We start from the raw sequence: 26,594 nt of genomic DNA, 5'->3' as shown, positions 1-26,594 counted from the left end.
CCCTTTCCCCAGCTCCCTCACCCAAGCATCTAGCTAGCCACTGGCATCTCATCCTCTGGATTTTCCCAGGCAGGGATCCATCTAGGCCGACAGGGATACCTTCTGAGCTCCAGTGAGGTCTTTTCTCTAACATCCAAGGAAGGGATTGGTAGGGAATCAAACATACCACTGGCTTTCTAGAGCAATTTTTCCCCCAAATTCTCTTCCTTCCCCTCTAACTCCTTACCTTAGGTGGAGGCACTAAAAGGGTTGCAGGGTTTCGTTCGTGGGATCCAGTACTACCTGTCTGCATGCATCAATTTTAACTTCTTGTTCTACAAGTACAAGTTTGTTCCTAATCTGTCGCAGACATGGCATGAGACCCTTTTCACAAATATGTCACTTAAAGTTATTAATAGGTATGCTTATAGCTGCTGTGTCTCCCTGAAAACTAAGAATTCACAAAGGTTAACTGGCATTTCAAAATCCACGGAAGGGGCTGGGGCTGAGTGGTAGAGCACTCGGCTAGCATGCGTAAGGCACTGGGTTCAATCCTCAATAGCACATAAAAATAAAACAAAGGTATTGATTGAGTCCACCTATAACTAAAATAATATAAATATTTTTTAAAAATCTATGGAAGAAATTATGCAGGTAGTGAGTTTACGAATAAGATTCTCAGTAGGAAGAAACAACTCCAGTAGCTGTCTTTCCCAGAATTTCAGACCTGGGAAAGAACAGAGGTTGGTCAACCCTACTCATTTGCTTTAAGCAGCAGCTGAAGTCCCAGGTGGCTGCATGACTTGCCCAAGGTCATCAGAGTGAGAGATCAGAAGACAGTTATCACTTCTTGCAGTTCCTTTTGCTTGTAAAAAAATATTAAATTGATTTATACTGGTAATTTTAATATTTATCAAACCAGTGGTAAAGATGAATTTTTGATGCAAAATAACTATTTCATCTGAAAAACTGAGCAAACTGGGCTTTCAACACTACATAAAGCTGTATGAATCCTAACCTACTGTGCCGGAGAATAATGGATTCTTAATTGGATCTGTGCCTCAGAGTGGAAGAGCAATTTTTAAATGGAAAACTCTACAGAGGTGGTGGTGAGAAATGAGCTTTGCTAGATGAATTATTCCAGGACAAAGTAAGAGAGCAAAACAAGACTAGAAAATGGCTTTGTCTTACAGATCCCAAATAGACCAATGCAGCTGGTTTGTACTGGTGAACTGCTATATTTGCCCCCACCTTCCTGATCTTGCCACCGTCTGTTGTTCCAGGGTCCTTATGGACCCTGGTCTCCTGGGTTTCATGAAAATGTGTACAGCAGCACTAGGACACTATTCATTATCTGACAATTATTATTGGGAAGCCAGGACGTGTCATCCAGAGGTCGCAAAGACTCTATACAAAACAACAATCATAAGCTTTTGAGGTTGGGATGGACCAGCCCAGAAATAATAGTCCGACACCACATTTCATATACAAAACAAAACTGAGGCCTGGGGAGCAAAGTACCCAGTCCAAGAAGGTCACACAGAGAGTTAATGGCTCTAATCACAAAAATGAAGCGTTTTGACAGATTCATGAACTCTTGGGTAGCTCCATCCTCAGCTCTGAGACCTGAGTCATTCTGTAGCCTGAAGTGCTAATTAAACCAGAGGAATTATGGATTTACTATTTATAGGTAGTGGAATTAACTAGGCCATGATTCGTGGGGACACAGGAGGAGATCTTGTCCTCTGAGATTCACATATTACATTCAACTTCTGTATTTTAAAACAGAACATGGGTAATGCATAGCTCAACTTTCCTAAGGCTGGGCCAGGGTAGTCTTGATGGAGCACAGCGGTGACGAAGGTGTTTGCCTCATTAAGACCCACAAGTAACCCCACTTCTGGCAAATGCTGCCCTCACTCAGTGGGTAAGGTCAAATCAATCCTTTCGAACCTATCAACAGCTTCAAAGGACCTATTTCAGACCTTTTTTCTATTATTTTAGGAGTTTTAACCAATAATAACAAGTCAATATGCTTTCACTGAATGTAAAAGGGAAAAAGGAGAAAGGAAGCCTGCAGAAATGCTTTTAAAAGGCACGCGGCTGGGTCTGCAGGTAGCTCCCGTTTTGCTTCCTCTACTGGTCAGAGTGGCTCTCCCTATATTGCCAAAACCAAACGGCTCTCAGGAGGCCTGGTGGTGTTGACAAAAGTGCTGAAAGCGAGGAACTTCCAAGTTTCCATGTCAGAGACTGGCTGTGCATACCCGGGAGGCGTCATTTAACCCCTCGCCATCAGTTCCCACCTCTGCACAATGAGGATAAACCATGGCGGCGCCTCTCCTGGGTACTGTGTGGATTGGCTAATTAAAGCTAATGAAGACCCTGGAAAGAAACAGAAAATACTATGTAAGTGCTGAGTATTTATGTGCCACTAACAGTCGCAAAAATTCCTCAGGGACAAGATTCTATGCAGACAGCACACTCTCCATTGGTGATTACTAATCAGCCACTGCTTACAAAGAAAGCACTGCGTTTTCCAGAAAAGGGCAAGGAAAAGAAGCATCACACAGAGTTGTTCAACAACACCATCTTTATTCAAAAATATATATCTATGAGACATTTCAGAATATACTGCTGCCACCAATGGCAGCCTATACTTCTAAATAAAGTCCTAAATTAATATACAAATTTAAGCTTTAAAAATATTCTTTAAGAAAAACAAAACAAAAGCAAAGGAAGATTAAAGACTTTCTGAGGAATATGACCTAAAGGAAAGGTCCCTTGAGGCCTACGGATGCCCTAAGTAAAGAAACAACACAAACCAAAACCACCCACCCCGCCCCACAGACCACCTCTTACAGACAAGGAGAAAGGTTCACTTAAATTAAATGAAGTAAGCACACTTTGAGAGGTGAGGGAAAGAGAATAAAGATTTAAAAAAGCATTTCATTAAAACAAAACTAACTTCCTCACAGGAAGTCCACTAGTAACAGGTGTTAAGAGGCCAACACATTCATTTACATAATTGCTACAGGTTCATTTCTTGCTCTTGCTATAATAATTACGCACCAATCGGTGGATAATAATTAACTCAGGTGGATAAAACATAGCAGTGGGCTGAATCCCTCATGCTGTCGTATTTTCACTTAGCTGATCAGAGCAAATACAGTCTTTTGCCTGGTTTGTGGCTGGTAAAGTTTTGCCTCCTTGGTGAAAGCAGAGCATCCGAAGCAGGTCTGTTCAGAACCAGCTCCTGCACGACGCTGGAGCAGCACGGCAGGAGGGTGCGCACCAACAGCAGAGACTACAATTTATCTTGCAAGTTCAGTGAAGTCACCTACTGCCCTGTGGCCTCTGGGAGAAAAACCTTCTAGACTCATTAGTTTAACAATGACAGGACAATAGGCAGTGCCAGGAAGCCAGCCCCACACGGCTGCACCCACACCTGAGAAACGGCATCAGCACCACCAGGTTCTCCAGAGCCAAACCAGGCACCCGGCTCGACTTTTCCTTGTTGTCACGTCATGGTGCTCATGTGCAGGGGAGCTTCTGGAAGGGAGGCCTGTCATTCTGTGTAAAACACAGGCTATGTTTAACATGTAAAATGACATAGACTTTTGGTGATTCTAAAAACAGCAACTCAAAACGATGGAGACTCTCAAGCCCCCTGCACTGAATTCCTTCGTACAGGTCTTGGATCCAGCCTAGGGACCATATTCCTATTACACTATTGGGGCAAACTGTCTTCTGCCCTTTCCAATGTCAAAAACAGGCCTGCCAAATTTGAATGATTTTGGTTTGCAGGACTGATCTTTATGATACAAGATAAAAAGCCTCTGTAACCACATTATTTAGTCATAGTGTCAGCTGGCATGATAATGGAATTAAAAACCAAATCAATATACCCAACTTTCCCCTCCCCTGCCGAGATGAGCTGTTCAATAACATCTGATGCAAACGCTCCTCCTCCTCCTCACATGGGGACATGGACATGCGCAGTGGTGTGAAGTGATTGGCAGATGGACATGCTCAGTGTCCTATTGGCAGGGGAGATGTTCAAGTTTAGTCACCATACTGTGGACAACACCCACACAGTGGATTAAATGATCATCGGTGCCCTACTCCCAAAAGGGTCAGAGCCGTACCCCTGCAGAGCCCAGACTCAGCATGCCTCCATGTGGAGCCTTCATCTTTGGGGCCCACCAGTGCCATCCCTACCACCTACCTTCACAGCCAATAGGGGTCAGCAGGGTCCTGTTTTTAGGAACATGGAACCCTTGAGAAGTGCGGCCTGGGAAGGTTCTATGGAGGAACCAAGCAAGCAACTTGCTCTATGATCCCTGTTACTGTCTCCAAACTATGACTTTATGTCCCAGATCAGCTCTGAATCTTATTGCTAGATTCTCTGGTTTGGTTACAAAATGAATGCACCTAACCTTGACTACACAGCACTAGAGGAAGTAATGGAGGAGAGGGGGAGGTTGAGCAATTTGGCAACTCTTTATGACAAAGCTGCCCGTCTGTTGTGCCACCAACCATTGGGGGAAAGATGGTAGACATGAAAGCTAACATCAGCAGAGAGAGCCCTGCAGTGGAAGCCTGTACCTCACCTGGACAAGCCCAGCTCAGAAAGGAGGTGCTGCTTCCATGCCACATGCTATCACAAAGACAGGTTCTTTTGAAAGGTTCCAGAAGTACACGATTTTCCTAACTTTTTGGGAAAGAGAGAGCGAGCTAAGAATGGAAAACCAATAGGGGCAGAAAACATGAAATGGGAGAAAGTGTCTGTGTTCTTTACAAACACGAATCTAAACTGAACTCCACTCACGCTCTGACCTGTGTTCAGGGTGAGAGGTTGCAGAGGAGAGTCGGAAATCAGAGGTCACGGTTCTTTCTTGAGGCGGAGGGATCAGGTGGAAGAAGAGCTAGAACCAGGACCAGAAGATCATTTCCAACCATGACTTGCCCTCCTCTCTCTGGCACAGATGGGAATCTGGGGCATGACACCTGTCCTAGTCAGTTGAAAAGAGGTCACCAGCAGAGGGCAGAGGGGCCAAGCCACCTGTGACGTTGGGCAGCAGCGAGAGGTCTGGCAAGCTCTGAATATGGGACTTCAGCTCCTTGCGGACCTGGGTGACTCGCGCGAGCTTCTGCTTGTATTCCTAGGGAGACAGAGAAGACACTGCATGAGCCTCTGCGCAGCACTCACCCTCCCGATCTCCCAGAACCCACCGCCCCGCTCAGCCTCGGCCATCACAGGGTTCTCAGTTTCTCAAAGAGCAAAGCAGAATGCCATGCTAGCCAGGCTGGGTTCAGGGGTATTCAGGTGAGCACTTGCACTCTGGGAGGAGAGGCAGTGACACTTAATATTTGCTTTCTTTTTTAATTGGTTCTCAATAGTTTTTAAAAGCTTATAAAACAGAGGCTCAAATTTTATAACTATTCTGAAGGCTCCATCTAGCCACGGTTAGCAAAATCACTCCAAAGCTGTATTTTCTATGGCAGTGCTTAGCGATAAACCCAGATTTATCATTTTTCACAAACAAGCACCACTTAAGATCAGAACATTCCCCCTGCCACGGCCTGTGTCCAGGATGGCCTTGTTCCATGCTGGGTAACCACAGTAAGGCCCTGACTAGGCCTGTGAGGTCCCTGCCCCTAGTTCCTCTAGACATGCAGCCGGACTTACCTTCCAAAGGCTCAGCATCACAAAGCCAATGCTCCGAGGTGAAGCAGGCCCTTGCTATCTCTGTGACAAACTCAAGGCCTTCTGAAAACTGCTGCTGCCCAAACTCACTCCTCACTCCTTCCCACCTCCACTCCTGTGCCCAGGCCACCGCCCACACGGGCGCTTGTCCAGGACAGACCTTAAGCTTAGAGGTGCACTTTCTCCCAATGCTGGTGAAGCCCTGCCTCCACCCCTGTCTACTTGCCTGGGAAAATTCTTTCCCTCATCTGGGAGCCAGGTCCGGATCCCAGCTGCTCCCACTCCCCGCTTTCCCTCGAATCCCTAGCAGGCGCTCTGGGCTCTCCCCAGAAACAGCCAATTTCCACATTCCTCTAAGGCATGGCTCTCCTGATAGGAAGAGGCTAGATTTTTCTTTCTTTCCTCAGCTCCCAGCAAAGGTATATATCATCTGTACAGAAAACTGGGCCCCGTGAGATCTGTCTTAGGGACCCCTTGGGGCTTGTCTTTTTCCCTTCTAGGTGTTTCTGCAAGGCTAAGGAGGTTCTCAGGGCCGGACTCGGGCTGTGTAAAACCTCTCCTGCATTAAAGTAACCCAAAGCACAGGCTGAGACTCAAAGACCTGGCAGTGTTTGGGTTGGCTCTGCCTCTGACCTGCTGTGAGACCAGGGACGTGGTCCCCTCCTCTCCCTGTCTGAAAGGGAGGGAACTGAGCACACCACACAATGGACTTTAAGTTCTAAACTCCCTGATGCCAGACTCCTTCCACACACTGGAGGAGGCAGAGGGTTTGAGGGTTTGTGTAAATCATTAATGACTCCCCCATCAAACTAGTAAACTCTTGTAGGTCAGGACAAGACCCACCTGCTCCACCCAGCACTCACCATGTGCCCTGCAGGGCCAATTAAACTGCAGGTGTCTGGCACATTTGCCAAATGAATGACTAATACATGAAACAAACATTATGCATAAGCACAACATTCCTAGATTTGGGTCACAGTCGCCTTTCATTCTTGACACTGAACGCTGACTTCGAACATGAGGTTCCCTTGTCTCTTCACATGAACATTCATGTGAGGTTAATCTAAAGCATGAAGACCAAGGATCTCTTTCCCAACATGGATTCATTTAATAAACCTCTCCTGAATGCCGAAGCAAAAAAGGGTAATAGGTACCATAACACTCGCCTCACCTCAAATTCTCTGCCCGAAACTGAGAAATGAAAGCCACCTCGACTCAGAGTCATCCACTCATGACAACCAAAGAGACTTCACTGGAAAGAGCTCACCAACAACCGTTTGAAAATCACCAAGTTTCTTATGAGCTGAGGGATCAGAAACCAAGGCTTTTTACCCCTGGGGGATTATCAAACTAAAAACTTACCAAGCTCATCAGGTTGAAAGCAAAGGCAGATGACTGATCAGACACCACCTTAAGATTCATGTAGGCAATTAAAAACAAAAATCCCACCTGCTCCTGTTTGGAAGGAGAGAGTGTGTGTATGGGGGGTACCCTGTCATGCTTGGGCCAATAGTATATCCTAGACATTGCCAAAGAAATTCTACTTAAATTAAAGGAAATATATTCCACAAGAAAGCCTTCTCTCAGGCCACTCTCAAAGCAGATGGATCCTGCCCACACCTCCTCTTGCCACACGTTCCTCTTTTTATAGGAGGAATAATTTAAGAACAAGCACCCAGGCTCAGAAGGAAGGTTTCCCAGAGAAGGAGTGAGTGTGGCCTCACTGACGACCATGGAATCCATCAAGACCGTAAAAACAACCCCAAAAGATTCACAGACCAGGAGGCTTAAGCACCTCAGCAAGGGTGACTTGGTACATATACTGAATAGCTAAACACAGGTAGAGACGGCCTTTAGAACATGTACCTGCCCACCAGAGATGATCGAAAGGCCTAGCTTAACGTCCCTAGGAAAGAAGGGCAGGTTAAAATTCATGGCAAGCCCTGAGCAGGTCAGGCTGTAGCTACAGGGATTCTGTAAGCCCTAAATAGACTCAGTAGTGACTAATCTGTGATCTCCCACCCTTTTATTTTTTAAATAGATTTAGGCTTTCCAAATAAAGTCAGCTATAAATATTGCCAGACTTCCAAAACACAAGAGTGAATTCAAGCAAAACTATCCTCCAAATACAACCTTGGCCTTTACTCCTCCTCCTTATGCTCCCTGAGTTGGGTCAGGCACTCCCTTGCTCGCTGCCTTTCTAGGTTATTCTCTTCAGTTATAAACAGGTAAAGGAGATAGAGCTCAGGAAAATCCAAGATTCTCTTGCCTTCTAGCAAAGTGTGGTCTGTGAGCTGTTGCTACAAGACTCCAAATGGTGCCCTCAGCAACTCGTACTTTTTCAGAAGAAATCCAGACCTCTTCCCAAGATGCCGCTAAAACCAACTTCATATGATGAAGCCATTTGGAGCCTTCTACCTCCCTACAGCGTGCTTTGTCCCACAGCCTCTTTGGCACACCAAGTGCCACTCCTGTAGAGAAATGATGGCAAGGCGATCAAAGTTCCTTGTTTAGGAGGCCTTATGCTTATTTATAATGTTGGACTAAGCCTGTAATCTAATACTCACGACACGCTGCCTGGTGCAGGATGGCGGTGCCGGGCTCCTGCCTGGCTGCTTCTCCCTGCACTCAGTGCACCCCAGCCACGGTTTGCACAGCTCCACCCCGCACCCTCATCTTCAGACACTTGCTTTCCAGTTAAGAGCAGACACGGCAAACCCAGGAGCCCTTTGCCTTTCCTTTCTTGCTCACACATAACCCAGACGAAGAGGCGAGGGCCGAGTGTACCCTGCTCACCACGGACCTGCCCTAAGGAGCCAGGAAACAGGGAAGAGTCACATCAGACCTGCTGCTACTGCCCTGCTGCAGGATCCCCAAGCTGGGGACAGGCACCTGTGATGAACTGCCCAGGTTTATCTGTCTGTCAAGAGATGTTTAAAATGTAGAATGTAAGGCCCAATGTGTAGTTCTGAGATAATGCCTAGGATTTAGCTCCTGGCAAAGCTTTAGAATTTTCACTTCACAGATTTTCTGATCTTGTAGGAGAAGATGTGTCTGGACATCCCTCTGCTTCCTGTGGATCCAGCTGACACGGTGAACTGATCATCATGGAGCACCGAGACAGCTCACTGAGGGAACAAAGCTTACACATTCTTTTGCCTTTTATGGTCAGAGCAGTAAGCCAGACCAACACACTGCAGATGAGCTCTGAGATAAGAGGGTTAGAAATGACAGGAGCTGACAGGGCAATGAACTCTCTACAGGAATTTCACTTTCAAAACAAGCAATATCATAAATATTTCCTCAAGCAATTCATGTAAGAAATACTGATCAAAATGTAAATACTATCAAACTTATTCTCTTCCTTGCTAGGAAGTATTTACATTAGAAAAAACACATTAATAATAACATCATGGATGGGGTTTAACTTGGAAACCACTCTCCAGCATCCAGAATCAAGACTTGTATTTCCCTTTATGGTGCCCTGTTGTGCTGTTGGACATATGGTATATAAAAATCACCCCCTGCTCAGCTACCCCCAATTAACAGTCATAAAGGGTTATTATGCACGAAGCAGTTTATGAAGGCCCTGAATAAAGGTGACCTGCTATGCTGAATCTGAGTAGAAGAAGTGCTTCATTGCATGGAGCTTGAGAGTCAGCCAAAGAAGCTGATGGTCATTGGAGTAACCCTCCAGCCGGCCTGGAGCTTACCCAGTGCCACGAAGGTCCACAGGACCACACTTACAGATCTTGGTCTCTACTTAAACAATTTCATTTGTTCATTCATTCATTCATTCATTCATTCACTTACTCTTTAGAAAATACAACATATAAATTGTATTTGGATTGGTAATAAGAATGCTACCATTTTCTTCAGAGATCAATGTGGGAACAAAACCCATCACTGACCTGGCAACCTCTCTCAGCCAGCTCCATGCTCCCATGACTTAGTGGCAGCTGTGACATTTCAAACTGATACATTCTGGGATGTCACAGCAGGCTTAGAGCTGCTGAATAAGACACTGTGGAAGATACAAGGAAAAGAAGAAATTGTGGCCTCTCAGCTCCATGACCAAAACACACCAAGAATTTCCCAAAAGGAAAAAATGACAAAATAGCTAGAATTAGAGGAACATTCTCAGAGCACTCCAACCATCCATCAGAGTCGATGCAAATGGACTTTCTCAACTCGGAACAGCACCACAAAGTGTTTTCAGGTACTTCTTCCCTCCCAGAGGCCCCTCTACATCAGAGGCAATGAAGATAGATTTGACTGTCATAACAAAAACCCCAATATGACAGGGATTGGCAAAAGCAAGGGAGGAATAAAAAGTTATATTTCCACACACAGACTGACACAAATGAAACAAACTAAGTAAAAGCAATTTTAGGGCCAGGCAATTTTTCAAGCATTAATGTAATCATAAACCTAAATACATACAATGCCACAGACGTCTATAAAATGACTTAAAAATAATTATCTACAAAGAACAACAAGGCTTACTTACAAATTACTCAGTGGGGTCTCTCATTAGATAAAACCAAAATGCTAAAGACAATCTATAAGTTTTTTCCTCTAAAATTAACCATCAAAAAGGTATGGTTTGTTCAAGATCCTCCATAAACTGGCTTTCTCAGGGATCATTTTAATGGAGAGCTGGTTATTGATGCTGTGCAAACATCAAAGGCACAGACCATTCACACCATCTCTCCCTTTGGGCTGAATACTGGGAGTCAAAAATCCTGAAGAGCAGTTGAGAACAGAGTAGAAATGAAAAACTTTTCACACAAAATCACCTTCTCTGATGCTCACTGTGACTCTACTTGCTGGCGGGTCTACCAAGCAGTCTAGAGTTTACTCCTCTGCATTTGGATATAACTCTCTCCATAAGCAATAAAAAGACCAATTCCCTTCCATCAGCAAACTAAAAAAGAAGGAAAATCCATGTTTCCCACCTCCAAAAGCCTGAGTACATCACATCCCTCCCACTGGAGGGAGGTGGCTGTGGCAAAATAGAAAAAATTCTGGTGAGTCAGAAAACCCAAGTCTGAGTCGTATTCTGTCACTGCCTGTGGTGTGACCTGGGATGAGGCGAGAATGGGAATGATGCCTATGCTTCAGGGTGGGCCCCAGGCTGGGCTGAGGCCAGCACCTGCTAGGTGTTCAGTGTGAATTAACAGACCTAAGGGGGAGAGAACGATTGGCCTGCTCATATCCTAGTATTTCATGAGCAACACTTTATCTTCCTCATTTATAGATTAAGATGAGATATGCAGAATAGAATAAAAAAGTATTGTTAGTGAAATGCAAAATCCTTTCAACCAAACATCTGAGTATGTCCTTAAAATTTAGACATTAACTACAAGCTTCCTTAAGGAGAGAAAGGTCCTTTGGCACCTTTCTTCTTTAAAGGTCAAGTGTCAAGGCCAGAAAATAAGTCCCAGAATTTTTAAACTAGGTGGCATCATAGTCCAAATCCATCCAGCTATAGGCCCAGAGAGAAAGGAATTTGTCTGCAGAGCAAGTCCAGATCTCAATGGGAACACCCCCAAAGTGGAAGGAGTCCCCATTGAAGTATACTATAGCCTCGCCCAGAGATGAACCGAGCTGCCACTGTGCCTGCCACCCCGAAACCAGAGTGCTGGGCTAAGTATCAGGAGAGGACTGGGCACACAAGAGTGACTACGCAGACAGACACATGCAGGGGGACAATCAAACCACCCAGAAGCGGATCACAGACTGTGTGGGGCTGAGGAAGAGAGCTGAGACAGCACATGTGAGGGGCGGGCATACAGGCTGTAAGGGGTGGGGGTCTGTGGAAAGACTTCCCTTTGCAAATATTGTGTGACTTAAGATATAAAAGATGAACAGAAATTAACTAGGTAAAGATAAACGGGAGGAGCACTCAAGACAGGCAGAGAGAAAGGCATCCATAAAGCCCAAGACTGAAGCAGCAACATGGACAACACCACAGGACACAGCAAGAGACCCTGCTGAGGAGCTGCCAGGGGCCAGGCAGGGGTAGGGACGGGAGAGGGGCAAGGAGTTGGGTTCATATTTTAGGAGCAAAGAGAAGCCATTTAAATGTATAAGCAGGGGAATGACAAGTTCTAAGCTGTATTCTCAAGTCATCACTGGGGTGCCATGGGAAGGCATCGTGGGGCCTAAGAGCAAATAGATGGATCAATAATGAAGCCAGGCGGAAACACGCAAGGGAGGGGCGGGGATGCATGAGTTTGAACTAACCTCCAGGTAGAAGTGGAGACAGAGTCAAGAAAAACCAAGCGGAGAAAAATTGCAATGGCCTGGTGACTAACCAGCTGTGGAAGACAAGGATGGGAGGGCAATCTGGCACAGGTGCAGCCAAGGAACTGAGGGGGCTGGAACAAGAGGAGGCTGACACGACGGATCAGAGTGGGAACAATTAGGGAGGAACACTGGGTGGGGTCTAGGGTCTGGTTCTGATGACTAGCAATGCCACTCTCTGAGTGAGGTTAAGAAGAGGAAAGGACCGGAAGACAATGGTCTGTCTTGGCCATACAATTGGAAGTGTCTGGGCTAGCGACGTCATCAGCTCATAGGTGGTAACTGAATCCACTGTGAGTGTGATCACTCAAGGAAAAGGTCCAGCATGAGAAAAAGGCGAAGGGCATACGTGTGCAGGACTGAGAAGAGAAAAGTTTCCTGAAGCATAAAACAAGTCGACCAGAACAGCAACAGGTCTACAGAGACTAGAGAAGGAAAACGGGAAGGTGTTAAAAAAACAAAAACAAACAAACAAAAACTCCACACAGTATTAAATGCTACTGAGGGGGGCCAAAATGAGAGAGAACAGAAGACAGAGACTGAGAATGTCTTTGGGGTTTTGAGATTAGACTGCTGGATGGGGGGCTGCCCATGCTGCTTCAGAGGACTGAAGATACGCACGCCAAGCTGTGACGCACAAGGGCAAAGGGACATGGTGTGGTTGGAAAGGGACAGTAGAGTAGAAGATGTGCTCATCTTTTCAACATTAGAGTGGCAAGGCAGACTGCGTGCCAAGGACACCCTCAAGCAGCCTGCTGGAGGCTTTTTCCACAAATAAGAAAGTCAACTGGCCCTAAAGGTCCTGCACGCCAAGGACAGGTGGAAATTAAGAATTTCAGGTGAGGGTACGGGAAGCTGTTGCCCAACATGAAAGTAAAGTTGTTATTTTATAAAAAGAAAAAAAATCACATCAATGATAAAAGGCCACAGGGACCAACAGGCACCAGTGGAGAAATCCAGGAAAGGCCTGGCATAGGCACCAAGGGTCTCATTACGGAACTACCATCGGGTCAGCAGCTTCTTTATGCAAACGACTTCTAGTAAGTCTCTGCCCCACAGAAGAGAAAAGCTGTGAACAAAATAAAAGGCCTTGGAGAGCACCTGACACCTCACTCCAGGCATCGTGGAGAAGTGGGTGTATCATCCATAACCACTGTCCAAGTCCCAAAAAGGTTCAGAAGACTGCTGGTAAATTATGTTGAGCTGAAATTTGCAAAGTTATTGTGCTTGAAATTCTCAAAGCAGCTAACGACTGAATTAAGCAGAGAGTTGAGCACCCTTTTTCATCACGATGTTTAAAGATGAAGAACCTAAATAAGGAACAGAATAAATAAGGAGGTAGGCAAAACTATAGCAGCAGTTGACTGGTGCCATCTTTTCCTTCTTTTTGGTACCTGGGAATGAACTCAGGGGAGTTTACCACTAAGCCACATTTCCCAGTTTCAGCCCTTTTTATTTTTTTTAAGACAGGGTCTCACTAAATTGCTGAGGCTGGCCTTAAATTTGTGATCCTCCTGCCTCAGCCTCCCGAGTCATTGGGATTATAGGATTGTGCTACTGTCTCTGGCTGGTACCATCCTTTTTACATGAAGCTTTCCACAGTTTTGGGGGCTCATGGATTTTGACTGTACAGGTTTCGTTTTGACTTCTGATAATAAAGGACATTTCTGCCCTAATCACAGAAAAAGATGTTTCTGATCTTATTTCAAGTCCTACATTTTTATATACAGAAAAAGAGATGTAACTTCCAAGATTGCAAAGGATCCCGTCCATCAATTTCACTTTCTCCAAAATCCCTACTTGAAGTGGCAGAAGACCCACCTTAATCATAGGAGGAACATTCATAAAGGTCTTTGCTCAAAATAACACTGGGTCAAACAGACAGTTAGCTACTGGAGTTCAAATTTCTGTAATCTGAACCCTCCTCTCAAAATTATGCTCACTCAAGTCAATGTTATAATAAGTATCTGCTATTTTCCCACAGCTGTCTCAAATGTAAACAAGATCATTTAAAAGCCAGAAGAAAGTCCCATTTGTGTAATTAACTATTCAATATTTACTCCTTCATAAAACAAAGACTTAACTTGGAAAGAGCTATATATGAAAGCTTGATGAAATCCTAGAATGCTTTGAAAAAGAATGAGCCCTCTTGAGGCAGGAATGCACACTGGTAGCAAAGACCCTGAAATGCACACAAACTTCAGTGGACATAAAGACAAGCACACATCTGCACATACACAACCCCTTCTGGAAATGACCTGAAGACTAGCCCAAAGACAGGAGCTCAAGGCAGAGATGCTCTAAACGATTACTGAGTATCCAGCCACAGACATGTAAGCAGCCATTAAATATGTTTACAAAGTTTTTGTTAACAAGGGAAAATAATTACATTAAGTAAAATAAATGGAAAACTATTTGCACATTCTAATTTTAGAGGAAAAAATAAAGGAAATATATCAAAAATAGTCAATAGAGCTAGGCGCAGTGGCACACGCCTATAATCCTAGTGGCTTGGGAGGCTGAGGCAGGAGGATTGTGAGTTCAAAGCCAGCCTTAGCAAAAGCTGGGCGCTAACTAAGCAACTCAGAATGCAAAAAAAGGGCTGGGGATGTGGCTCAGTGGCTGAGTGCCTCTAAATTCAATCCCTGGCACCCTCACCCAAAATAGTCACCAGATTTTGAAAGAAATCATGATGATTTTTAAAAAATATTTATTTGCTAACTTTCTTTTGATGAAACAACTGAGTGTTAGGTGAATATGATCAAGGGCCCAGACGTTTTACTTGTATATGTACTTTTGCACTAATACACTCAGTAAGAGGTGTTCCAGGAAGCAGGGATTAATGCTGCCTACATTGGGCTAGAGGTGCAGCTCCAGGTACACAGCTTGCCAAGCATGCACAAGGCCCTGGGTTTGATCCCTAGCAGTCTCAAAAAAAAAAAAAAAAAAGAAAAGAAAAGGGGGGTTGTGCTATAGATAGGAAAACAATACAGATATGAAAACAGAGCTTTGAAACCATGTCACTTTTTCATTGTGAAGTCTCAAGTACTGGCAAACCATGTCATTAGGTCATCAAGTATATGAAGTACATTTTCTTACTCCTGGACTGAAAAGAAATATCCCAAATTTCATACCGTAATAAAGAGCATACACACACACCCTGATACATAAAACCTTCAGATATAAATCTGGAGGGTCAGCAGGGACCAAAATGAATAGAAGGAATCTAAGGATCGGATGAAGCTGCTAAACTTCCTATCACAGAACCAATGCACCAACTCAAAAAAGTCCCCACACACTGAAAGGAAGTCTGAGGGAAAAAAAGACCCCCCACAACTGTGTAAGGGATAAAAAGACAGAGACAGCAAGCCACAGCCTGCTGCATGGGAGAGGAGTGGAGTACAGGCCCCTCCCACCATCGCCAGATAGGTGTGAGCAGATCAACCTGATCCTACAGCTGCCCAGATGCTGAAAGTGCTGTTGGTCCAGCAGGGAGCACTGGGTGCTAAACAACAGTAGTGTGAAGGCCTAGGGGCAGTGTGCTGGTGCTACTAGGGCCTCTCAGGCCCCAGGAAACACAGTGGATGATCACTGCAGTTGGCAGATTCCAGTATTGGTCCTTGCTGACTTTCTTTGTGACCTTGAGCAGCTCACATAAACCCTGAGCTTAGTTTTCTTATCTAACATGAAGATTAGACCACCTGCTTTCATCTGCATCTACTCTAAGAGACAATGAGATAGTGGCTCTGATCATCATGGGGGAGAGAACTGACTCTAAAGTTGACAAAAAGGAGCTCTCTCTCTCCACCTACTGCCTGTCCCATTATTGAAACAAATGCTTCTAACCATCTGCACCCTGCAGGAAGGTGGGGGATGCTGCCAAAAACAACAGACGGCCATCAGTTTGGTTTAGTACCCCATCAGCTGCAGCCAAAGAATTTCTCAAGTTGTAATAACCACAATGCAAACAAAATATGAAGAGTCACAAGGCAGTGCTGGATTCTAGATCACTCCCCGCTTCCCAGCTGCTCTGTCAGAAGCAAAGACTCTACTCTGAGTATTCATTATAGCCAAGTGGGAGGTGCCAAGCTGGGGAGAAAGAGCAGCAGCCCTAAGTTCACTGAGGCCCACCCAGCCCCCAACATCAGAGCAAGAGATGTCACTGGCACAGCTGGAGGGCAGGCCTCTGTAGCAGAGTGGACTCTCTTACACTTACAGAGGTCACTCTGGAATGCTTTCACACAGCCATTTTAATCTCCCTACATAAGATGTCATTTCTCTACAAGAAGATTCTTGGGAATTGCTTAATTGATTCAACTTTGGCTACTCCTCTGCGCAGGATATTTTCCTGCTGTTTACTTCATTGAGTCAAGTTTAAACTAAATAATACAAACCTGATGGAAAGTAACCAGATGTCTGGCCTGAATTCTAACATCTCCTCTGGGTCTGAGCTGCTTCACCAATTCAGAAATCAAGCACACGATCTCTCAGGTTCCTTACAACTCCAATAATTCTGCAAACAACTTCTCTCACTCCTATTCAAGGCCTCTGTGTCCAGGAGAGAATTAGCACTGACTACTGCAAGGCCACCCTACTGCCCTTGATCTGTGGTCACTGATACTTATGGCATCTAGATAAGGCCTATATGTCAAATGCACCAGTAAGGGACACTCCAGGATGCTTCTGAAAATCCTGTAGCAGACTTAAATAAATGGAAAGACATCTCTTATTCATGGATTGAAAGACTTAAGATTGTTAAAAGGGCAATACTTCCCCAAATGATTTATAGTTCCTATATTAAAATTAAATATACAATCCCTATATTAAAATAATTAAAATATACAATCCCTATATTAAAGTAATTAGAATATACAATCCCTATATTAAAATTACAATGGCCCTTTTGGTTCTCTTCAAAAATGGAAAAGCTGATGCTCATGTTTATATGGAATCACAAGAGATCCCAAGTAGCCAAAACAACACTGAAAAGAACAAAGTGTGGAGATTCGATTTAAAACTTGCTACAAAGCTATAGTGATTGACTATGGTACCATAGGACTAGAGACATGGTCAATGGTACAGAATGGAACAGTCCAGAAACAAACCTACAAAACTGTGGCCAATTCATTATTGACAAGGATGCCCAGAATTCTACTGAAGGAAAAAAATAGTCTCTTCAACAAATCCTACTGGGGCAGATGGATGACTACATGCAAAAAAGTGAAGTTGGCCCCCCTATCTCACAACATACACAAAATAAACTAAAAAATGGATCAACAATCTAAATGTGAGAGTTCAAACAATAAAGCTCCTAGACAAAAATAATACAGAAATAAAACTTCATGACTTGGGATTTAGCAATGGGTTTGTTAGATGTGACACTGAAGTCAAGAGCAACAAAAGAAAAAATAGATATACTGGAACTCACCCCCCTAAAAAAAAACCCTTAAACTTTTGTATGTCAAAGGACAGTATTAAGAAAGGGAGGTGAGGATACAGCCTGGTGGAAGAGCAGGTACCCGGCATGTGCAAGGCACCAATATAAGAATGGATGGATAGATTGGGTGGGGGGAGGGGAGGCATGCAGGCAGAAAGAAAGAAAAAAACTACAGAACAAGAGAAAATATGTGCAAACCATCTCTCTGATAAGGACATAGTATCCAGAATACTTAAAGTCAAATAAAAACAATTTCAAAATGGGCAAAGGACTTGAATATTCTCCAATGAAGATATAAATGGTCAACAAGCACATGTAAAGATGCTCAGGGCCATTAATAATTAGGGAAATGAAAATCGAAATCACCATGAGATACCATTTCACATTTATTAGATTGGCTAGAATAAAAAGACAGTAGGTGTTGGTGAGGATGTGGAGAAATTGGTAGCCCTGTACATTGCTGATGGTAATATTAAATGGTGCAGCTATTGTAGAAAACAGGTTCCTCAAAAAGTTAAACATATGAGCCAGGGACTCCACTACTAGATACACATGCCCAAGAGAAATGAAAACATATCCATACAAAAACTTGTATATAACTGTCTCAACAGCAATATTCCTAATAACCAAAAAATAGAAGGAATTCAAATGTCTTAGACTGTGTCAGATACATGTAACAATTGATTCTTACTCTAATAATAATTATTAATCAGCCATAAATAGGAATGAAGTACTGATACATGCTATACCATGAATAAAATTAAAACATTACACTAAATGAAAGAAGCCACACAGAATTAGATAAAATATCCAGGACAGGCAAATCCGTCAAGACAGAAAGTGGTTGCCAGCAGCTGGGAGAAGTGAGGCATGAGGAGTCACTGCTTAATGGAATGGGGTTTTCATCTGGGGTGATAAAAGTGTTTTGGAACTTTACAGTTGGTAGTTGCACAGTATTGTAAACATGCAAAATGCCAATGAAATCAACATTCTTTAAAATGGCTAATTTCATATAAATTTCATCTCAACCAACAAATGTGCTGCTACATTACCCAAAGCTCTTCCCTGTGTGGCACGTAACCTATGTGCCTGACCGTGCAGCATGTGTACTACAGAAAGGATGCCCCCTTCCAGTTCTAGACCACTGACGGATGCAAGACCTAAATACAAAGAACTGATGTTGAGAAGGTAAAATTGCAGGTACCTGTTTTTATCTTTATTTTTTTAATTTATTTTATTTTATTTTTTTAAAGAGAGAGAGAGAGAATTTTTTTAATATTTATTTTTCAATTCTAGGCGGACACAACATCTTTGTTGGTATGTGGGGCTGAGGATCGAACCCGGGCCGCACGCATGCCGGGCAAGCGCGCTACCGCTTGAGCCACATCCCCAGCCCCGTTTTTATCTTTAATGCTTGTACAAATAGGTCTCTTTCTCATACACACATACACTAACTCCTTATTCTGATGGCTCCGATGAATATACCCTTATCACACTTTATCCAAAAAGACAAGATAGGAAGTCTCTCCAATCTAGTCAGAATAAGGCTTGTGGGCTTTAGAAGTCACTTGTGGTAACAGACCCGACAACAACAAACCTTTCCTTCTTCTAAGCAGTGACATTTCGAGGTTTTTCTGGCATCTTTGACCTCTACCTTTTATAATGGACACTTTTTCAGAGCTTCACATCCTTAGCCTCAGGTCTGGGTGGCCACACACACTTCCTTCCACGTGCCACCATTTCTAAGTTTCCTCACGTTCATGACAAAGCATTGCAGACCTTCAGCTTTCCCTCTAACCTTGCATAGAATTTAAGGGGAAGGCAGTAGGCCAATGTCAACCATGACGCCCAGAGGCAGGAGAGGAGGGTCTAAAAAATTATCAGCTCAAAATGAACCATGATTCTACTTAAAGGAAAGAAGTAGCACAAAGAAGAAAACCCAGAGGAATTTCTATCAAACAGCCATTTTTCTTTCCTAACATCGTCTTTACAACCAAAAATTAGATCAGATATGTTAAAACCACTCAATGTAACCTAAAAATAACTTTTTCTTTATTGGAAAAGTCACAATAAATGATGGATTTCAGTCATAGAACAAGTATTTATTGAGCAACAAATATGTTCCTGGCACTATGAGAGCAAAGAGCACACAGTTTAGCACACTTTGGAAGCCTTGCTGAAGGCATATGGTATTCAGGAGCAGTCCATGCATTTGATAATCCACCTAAACATCTCATCAAATTAAAATATTCTTAGCATTTTTCTTGGTCTGTTTTAATTAAGACACAATGAGGTAGAATATTCTCCTTCCTTATAACACTTCTCATATTCTGTGTTATGGCCTTGTTTGCTGCAGTGTCCCCTAGTGGGACAGGGCTTTGAGCAGAGGAGTACAGCTTGTCCACCATGACTAACAGGTGCTGCTGACTCTATGAAAGCACATGCAGCCCCTTAAAGACAGAGACCCTGGTTCCTGCTGGCATCTCCAGCACCTCCTTCCCTCACTTTGTCTTTATCTTTCTTCACAAACCTAACTTGACCAGTCCAGAGGATCCCCTTTATAAATATAATTCCTTTCTAACAATTGCTATTTCCTTTTACAAGAAAAGTTTTAATGCCTGACAGGATGTCTGAATTTACCTTCAGCCACAATCAGAATTGTTACTTGTATTCTTAATTTCACTACAAATAATCAGTTGGTTTTGGTTTTATATTCACCTAGGCTGTTTATACCAGAATATGATTTCCTTGAAACATAATCTCTTCCTTTGAGCCCTAACTGCCCCTCCTAGATCCTAGGCTCTGAATCAGCATATTCCCTACCTAGAAGTTTGGGACTCACTAAATATCTAGCACAATATTTTGAAGTTTAGGACTCACTAAATATCTAGCAAAATATTTTCAAGTGAAAGCAAAAAAGAGATGCTTATTATATGAAGCAGGATATAAACTTAAAAGAAAACACAAACAAGCCCAAGTGTTAACAAATTAGAACTTCTGGGGGAAAAAGCATGCCAAATGAATTGTTTTTCCAAAGAATTCCATGTATTTACATACGGAGGGCAATGAAAGGATTAAAAAGAAAAGATTTAATTCATTAGTTTTAAAATAAGGACTGGCTGTGTTACAAAAATAAAGGTTAAAAAAACAGATATATCTTATGTACTCTTCCCATCAATAAGAGATTTAGGAGGATTTGGAGAAATTCAGAGTATTAATGCATCTTTCAAGTTGCATGTCAGGTTTCACCATCACTTCAAGGATGTATAGAATAAAACCAGTCTATTACAAACACATGAGAGAGAATCTCAGCTTCTGCAGGGCAAGCTGTTCATGATTTTGGTAAGCATGGACAAAGAACCACCAGCTCTTGCCGTCTTGTAGTTTAGCTAGTCATTTGCACATTTCACTCTGTTTTTACTTTGGCTCTGCTCAAGTGGCTGAGAGACAGTTTGGTAGGAGAACTCTTAATTCAGACTCTGTGCTCTGCAGTGCTGGGACCTTCCTGTTCTGCTAAAGGACCAGGATTCCAATGTCATTCCACAGCATGAACTAGCAAAGGGACGTGGGCTAAAAGGCTACAGAACAGACCCAAATCTCTGATCCATTTCTGTGTCTCACATGACACCCATCAAACCACTCGTTCTACAGAAACCAAAATGATTCCCCAAGAAGTCGACAGGAAAGTGCAACTATGTGTTGAGAGTAGGGGGTGGGGGCAGGGGGGGCAGAACAAAGAGTTAACTAGCTCTACCAACAGTCTCCTTCTCAAAGACTCTGTCCTCTATGGTAGCTTGCCACGTTCTACCCAATAACAGCTGCTCATGATAATCAATGTCTGACAGATCAGAGAAAGCCCTTAATGTGTCGCCAAGGGGCAGTTCAACAGATGGCATGGTGACTTACAACCAGAATCATTAATTACACTCTCTGATTAGTCCCAGGGCACAGTGCTGAAAATGCTTTCTCAGTGAAAGATGAGCATTTCAGATAAATGACCGTCTGGTACTGCCTGCAAAACTCCCTTTAGGATTTCTGGTCAGCGCCAATTTCTACATTTTTACAGTTGTTTCCCACCTTCCATGTTCAGGTTGGTTAGGGATATGGAGTCCCCACCACCACCGGCCATCTCAGCTCCCACAAGCACTGCAGGTAAGGATACAGTGAAAAGCGCCACCACTCATTCCCCTCTCAAGCCAGCTGACTGTGGGTTAAGAAACATAGTCAGCACTAGTTCCATGTCCCCTCCCTGAGTGCCAGGGAACATGAAGGAGTGGGCTGGCTTTCCCTTTCCCTCATCTCCTGAGTGGGCTCTCAGAATATAATGTGACTGGTTTTCCAAATCAGAACGGTCCTCCCTTCACAGAACCATTGACCACAGCTCTTTTCTATGTATCTTAAAAAGAGAAAAGTAGACACTCCTAACAGAAAGGAGGCCTAGCAGCTTAAGGCAACAAAATAATCCCCAAATGTCCACACTGCTGACTCTGTTATCCCATGGGACTAGGTACTGTGTACTTAATTAAGAAGCCAAATAAGTGCATAGTGAGGAAACACTTCTCAACTTGCTCCCGAGGGCACTCAGACTTATGCCCTTGGCCCAGGGTAGAAATGAGTTCCTTTTTGACAGTTCGAGAATCTAGCTCCAGATACATTACAGAAGCCTGGTGTAATTACTGTGGCACACCTGTAATCCCTGTGATACAGGAGGCTGAGGCAGGAGGATTGCAAGTTTGAGACCAGTCTTGGCAACTTAGAGACCCTGTCTCAAAATAAAAGGGTCTGGGGACGTAGCTCAGTGGTAGAGCACCCCTGGTTCCAATCTTTAGTACCATAAAAACTAAAAAAACAAAACAAAAAATTACTGTGAAATTTTAGAACTAACATAAACAGAGCATGGAAGCAGATAATGTATTTGCCTTAGCAGAGATATAAGAAATAAACCCCAAAATGACCCAAAATAAAAATAAAAAATAAAAAAGTAAAGCATTTCCTAAATATCACCAAATAAATATTCTTTGATTTTGCTGACCATTTCTGTACTTTGATTTTTTTTTTTTTTAAAATGAGGTTAAACTAAAGTAATATTAAGGTCCTAAATGCTGTCATGAAGAGTTCACTGTTTTCTATAATCCAATTAGTTCTTTCCTGGACACATGAAAACATGACTTTGATTTTTAAGTAGGCTCAAATAATGGATGTTCCCATCATCTTTTTTTCCTGGTTATCTTAGGGATATATATACCCCCAGCCCTTTTTAATTTTTATTTAGAGGCAGGGGCTTGCTAAGTTGTCCAGGCTAGCCTTGAACTTGTGATCCTCCCACCTCAGTCTTCCAAGTAGCTAGGATTACAGGCATGTGCCACAGCACCTAGCCATCTTACAAATTTTTAAAAGATAAAAATGTTAACTAAGATATTAAAAAAAAAAAAGAAAGAAAAACACCCTCCCTACAGGAAGGGAGCCTCAGGCAGCCTGGTTCTGCTTTGCAATGTACTCACTTCCAGCTTTTTCTCCTTTTCTGACAACACGTCTTTCTGGTTCTGGGTGTACTCCACGAGCATCCGAGCCAGCTGGCGCCTGTCTTCCAGTTCCGCCGCGAGGCGCCCGTTATATTCTGCTAGTAACAGACATGCTTCATCTACTGTTTTTGAAAGACGTTCAGCTGCCTCTTTGTCTGAGTAAAAATGAGACCAAAAAAAAAGAAACAATAGAAATCACACAGGTACAACTGCAAACATTTCTGAGGGGAGATTTGCAGTTTCTCTCCCATTATGGATTCCAAAAATAAGCCAGAACCTATGGACAAACAATGAGCTGGCTGGCAAGAAACCCAAAGGCTCTGTCTGACTCTGTCAACAAGACAGGACATTCCTGAATCACCTGAAGGGAGGCAACTGTACAGGGGAGAAATCTGGCAACGATGTTTGAACGCCCATTCCTGCAAAAGCTCTCTGAACAAAACAAGCAAAAATATAATTAAGGTCACCCATGAAATACTTTTTCCTCATCTGAGAAGTTCAAGGGCTTTTGCCTATGTTTTTCATTAAATATTCTTTTTATATCCCTCTGAAATTAAAAAAAAACACTCATTGTTTCAGTGTGGAAACAGACAAAATATGATCAATGATAATTCAATATGTGGTCAGCTGAGAGGTTCAATGTGGTCAGTTGAGTTGGGCCTCAAAGTCAGATCTCTAAACCTACCTCTTCAACTATGAAAACCTGAAGCCTGAACTCTTTTCCTGCATTCAGCAAAATAAAGGTTCTGATAAGGAGCAGAGGCTTTCAAATGTTTTTGAACATGACCCACCATAGAAATATATTTTATGTAAACACATAGAAAAATAAACATTTCACAAAACAGTACTTACAATTACTTTGTGCCAAGTGTTCTTTCATTCTACTCCGCTTTTTAAAAAGGGTTGGTCATTACCTACTGGACAGAACTCATGTCCAATAAATGGCTCCCAACCCATGCTTTGTGGAGGGGGAAGAAACAAACCTGTCCTGAGCAATAAGAAAGGATATCTTTGGTAAGAAGTGGAACAGAGACTCAACACAAGGAAATGAGAACAAAAGGAAGATTTGTATTTATAAAGAACTGCTGTAATTAATTATATGTGGTGAGATTAGGACTTGAAATGTGTTACTTCTTATTCTTAAAAGACCTTTAAAGATCAAAACAGTAGGTAAATGCTTTGAAACAAAAAGCTCCAGACTCCAACAGTTCCATGAGACAACTAAAAAGTGAGTTCCTGGTGATACACATCTGTCACAGGCTGTCCGAGGTGAGAGACCTTGGCATTCTTCGGGTAACTGAGATTTAAGAATTTGTACCATCATATCTGTTTGGCAAACAGCATACATGCCTCCTTAACATGAATACTGGGAGGTGAACTGGTGAGGCGTTCCCAACTGGGCCTGATGCCAAGATCAGACACTTCCACCTCCTCAGGGACAAGGAACAAAAGGATGTTCTGGGTGAAGGGAAAGAGTGAGCAAAACAGGGCCCAAAGAAAGGGCCTCCATCATGGAGGGCAGAGAGGACTAGGACTCTTCTTCCACATCAGTGAGGATGGTCTGGGAATAAACTGTTGAGGAAAGCAGGCAGGCTAGTTTTAGCTTTATCATTGCTTGATTAACTGACTTTTTTTTTTTAAGTGGTTAATTCATTAAGATGTCTTAATGCCTGGGGAAAACGACAAGGAAATCACTAACTTTTAAGATTTAAGATTTTTTAAAAAATCAATTCTCACCCTCAAGAACCGCACAAAGAAAATAAATCATTTGCCCAAACAACTGCAACTCAGAAAAATAACTTTTTATTGTTTAAGGAGTCATAAAAAATTGTAGTCCAAATGTAGAAGCAAGATCTAGCTTCGGGGACTTACCTGTGACTGTGCTCTGGCACCTTGCCCTCCCTAACGAGCCAGATGAGCACTTGTGAGCCTCTGTGGTCACCCTCCACCTGTGCATGGGCACCACATACCTCTCAAGCTGATGTGAAGACTGTGTGACAGTCCTGTATTTCCCTGCCTAATGGATTCCTCTCCCCTTTCTGAAGCATTACTATCAACATATCAATGGACAGTATGTGTTCCAGCCACTCTCCAGCCACTGCCCATTTCCCCAGTCCTCTTTCACAGAAAATTCAAAGGTTGTCTCTACCCCTTGTAACTACCACTCTCCTCCTACACGACTAAATCCACTCCAATCAGGACCCCCACCCCCACCCCGTATTGTGGATGGAACCCAGGGGTGCCTTATCATTTAACTACATCCTCTTCATTTTTGCTTTGTATTTTGGGACAGGGTCTTGCTAAGTAGCAGAGGCCAGCTTTAAACTTGCAACCCTTCTGCCTCAGCCTCCCAAACTGCTGGGATTACAGGTGTGCACTACTGCAACCAAGCTTTAAAACCCATCAATCCTGTGTGTTCAATCTCTCAACCAGCCGAACAAATACCTGAGCTCTTACTGAGTGCAGTGGTTCTCAGAGATAGCAGGTGACAAAGAGGACAAAAACTCTGCCCTCCAGGTAGGAAGAGAAACAACACATAATACTGTATGCAGAGGGGAAAGAATGGGTCACTGGGGTGGGGCAGGGGACACAATTTTCAATAAGGTGGTCAGGGTAAGCTTCACTAAAGTGATATGCAAACAAAGGCCTGAAGGAAAGGGACACCACAGAACAGCTAATAAAAGGCTCTGAGAGGGGAGGGTACCTGGGAAGGAGACCAGAGGACAGCGCAAAGGGAAAGTGCTCAAAGTCCATAAGATAATAGGTCCAGACTGTGGGGCAATGAAAGCCTCCGGCTCCTACTGTAAGTGATGAGCAGAGTCCTTGGGATTTTCTGAGCAGAGGGTGACACGATTCGACTTTTGTTTAAGAGGACCATTCTGGTTATTACGTTGAGAATGGGATGAAGGTCAAGGATGGAAGAAGTGAGAAGACTGGGAAGGAGGCTACTGCAATAATTCCAGTGAGGATGGTGGTGACTTGTGCCAGGTAGCAGCAGAGTCGCTGACAAGGTACTGGTTTTGGTCCCAGTCAATGGGAATAAGGAGTGGGCCCCACTGAGATGTGAAGACCATGAGAGAAATAAGTTTCAGAGACCAGTTTGGGGCAGGTTAAGTTTAAAATGCCTTTAAAGACATCTACTAAAACTGAGCAGGAGGTGGTATGTACAGGTCTCAAGTTCAAAGGGAAGGTCAACACTGGAGATTAAATTAGGGGACATCAGTACAAAATTATCTAAATTCATGAGACTAAGTGAACAACTGCCAGTGAAACTAACTGCAGAGGGCTAAGTACTTAACACTAGGTGAACAAGGAGAAGGGAAGAAACAAGCAAGGAGGGAAAAGACTTGGTCAGAGGGAGGGGAGGAAAGCTAGAAGAATGTGGGGTCCTAAATGACTACTGCTGCTAAAACCAATTATTACCAGGACCCCTTCCTCCATCTCTAAAGCACATTCCTGCAATCTCTATCTCCTCATCTGACTTCTACTTTCCCACCCTGTGATTGCATGGGGGCCCACCTGGATAACCCAGGACACTCTTCCCATCTGCAATGTCTTTTTTGCTACATGTGATAACATTCACAGGTTTTAGGAATTAGGAATCAGACATTTTGGAAGGACTATTAGTCTATCTACAAAA

At 43.3% G+C, this 26,594-nt stretch overlaps 1 protein-coding gene across 2 annotated transcripts in view; it reads right to left on the bottom strand.

The window, feature by feature from the left end:
• Positions 1-2,551: 2,551 nt before the first annotated feature.
• Positions 2,552-26,594, bottom strand: part of Rprd1b (regulation of nuclear pre-mRNA domain containing 1B) — a 50,449-nt gene continuing 26,406 nt past the window's right edge. For both annotated transcript variants that reach the window (XM_046433055.2, XM_046433056.2), the window contains exons 6-7: positions 22,934-23,109; positions 2,552-5,141 (exon numbers count right to left, since the gene is read on the bottom strand). In XM_046433055.2, the coding sequence (XP_046289011.1) occupies positions 4,992-5,141; positions 22,934-23,109 (326 nt within the window). In that variant the 3' untranslated portion in view covers positions 2,552-4,991. The remainder of the gene's footprint in view (positions 5,142-22,933; positions 23,110-26,594) is intronic.

The sequence above is a fragment of the Marmota monax genome, unplaced genomic scaffold, assembly GCF_021218885.2.
Source record: "Marmota monax isolate L192 unplaced genomic scaffold, Marmota_monax_Labrador192_F-V1.1 WCK01_AAM20220418_F8-fsc00014, whole genome shotgun sequence".
Lineage (NCBI taxonomy): Eukaryota > Metazoa > Chordata > Mammalia > Rodentia > Sciuridae > Marmota > Marmota monax.
This window is presented reverse-complemented; position numbering and strand designations above follow the sequence as displayed.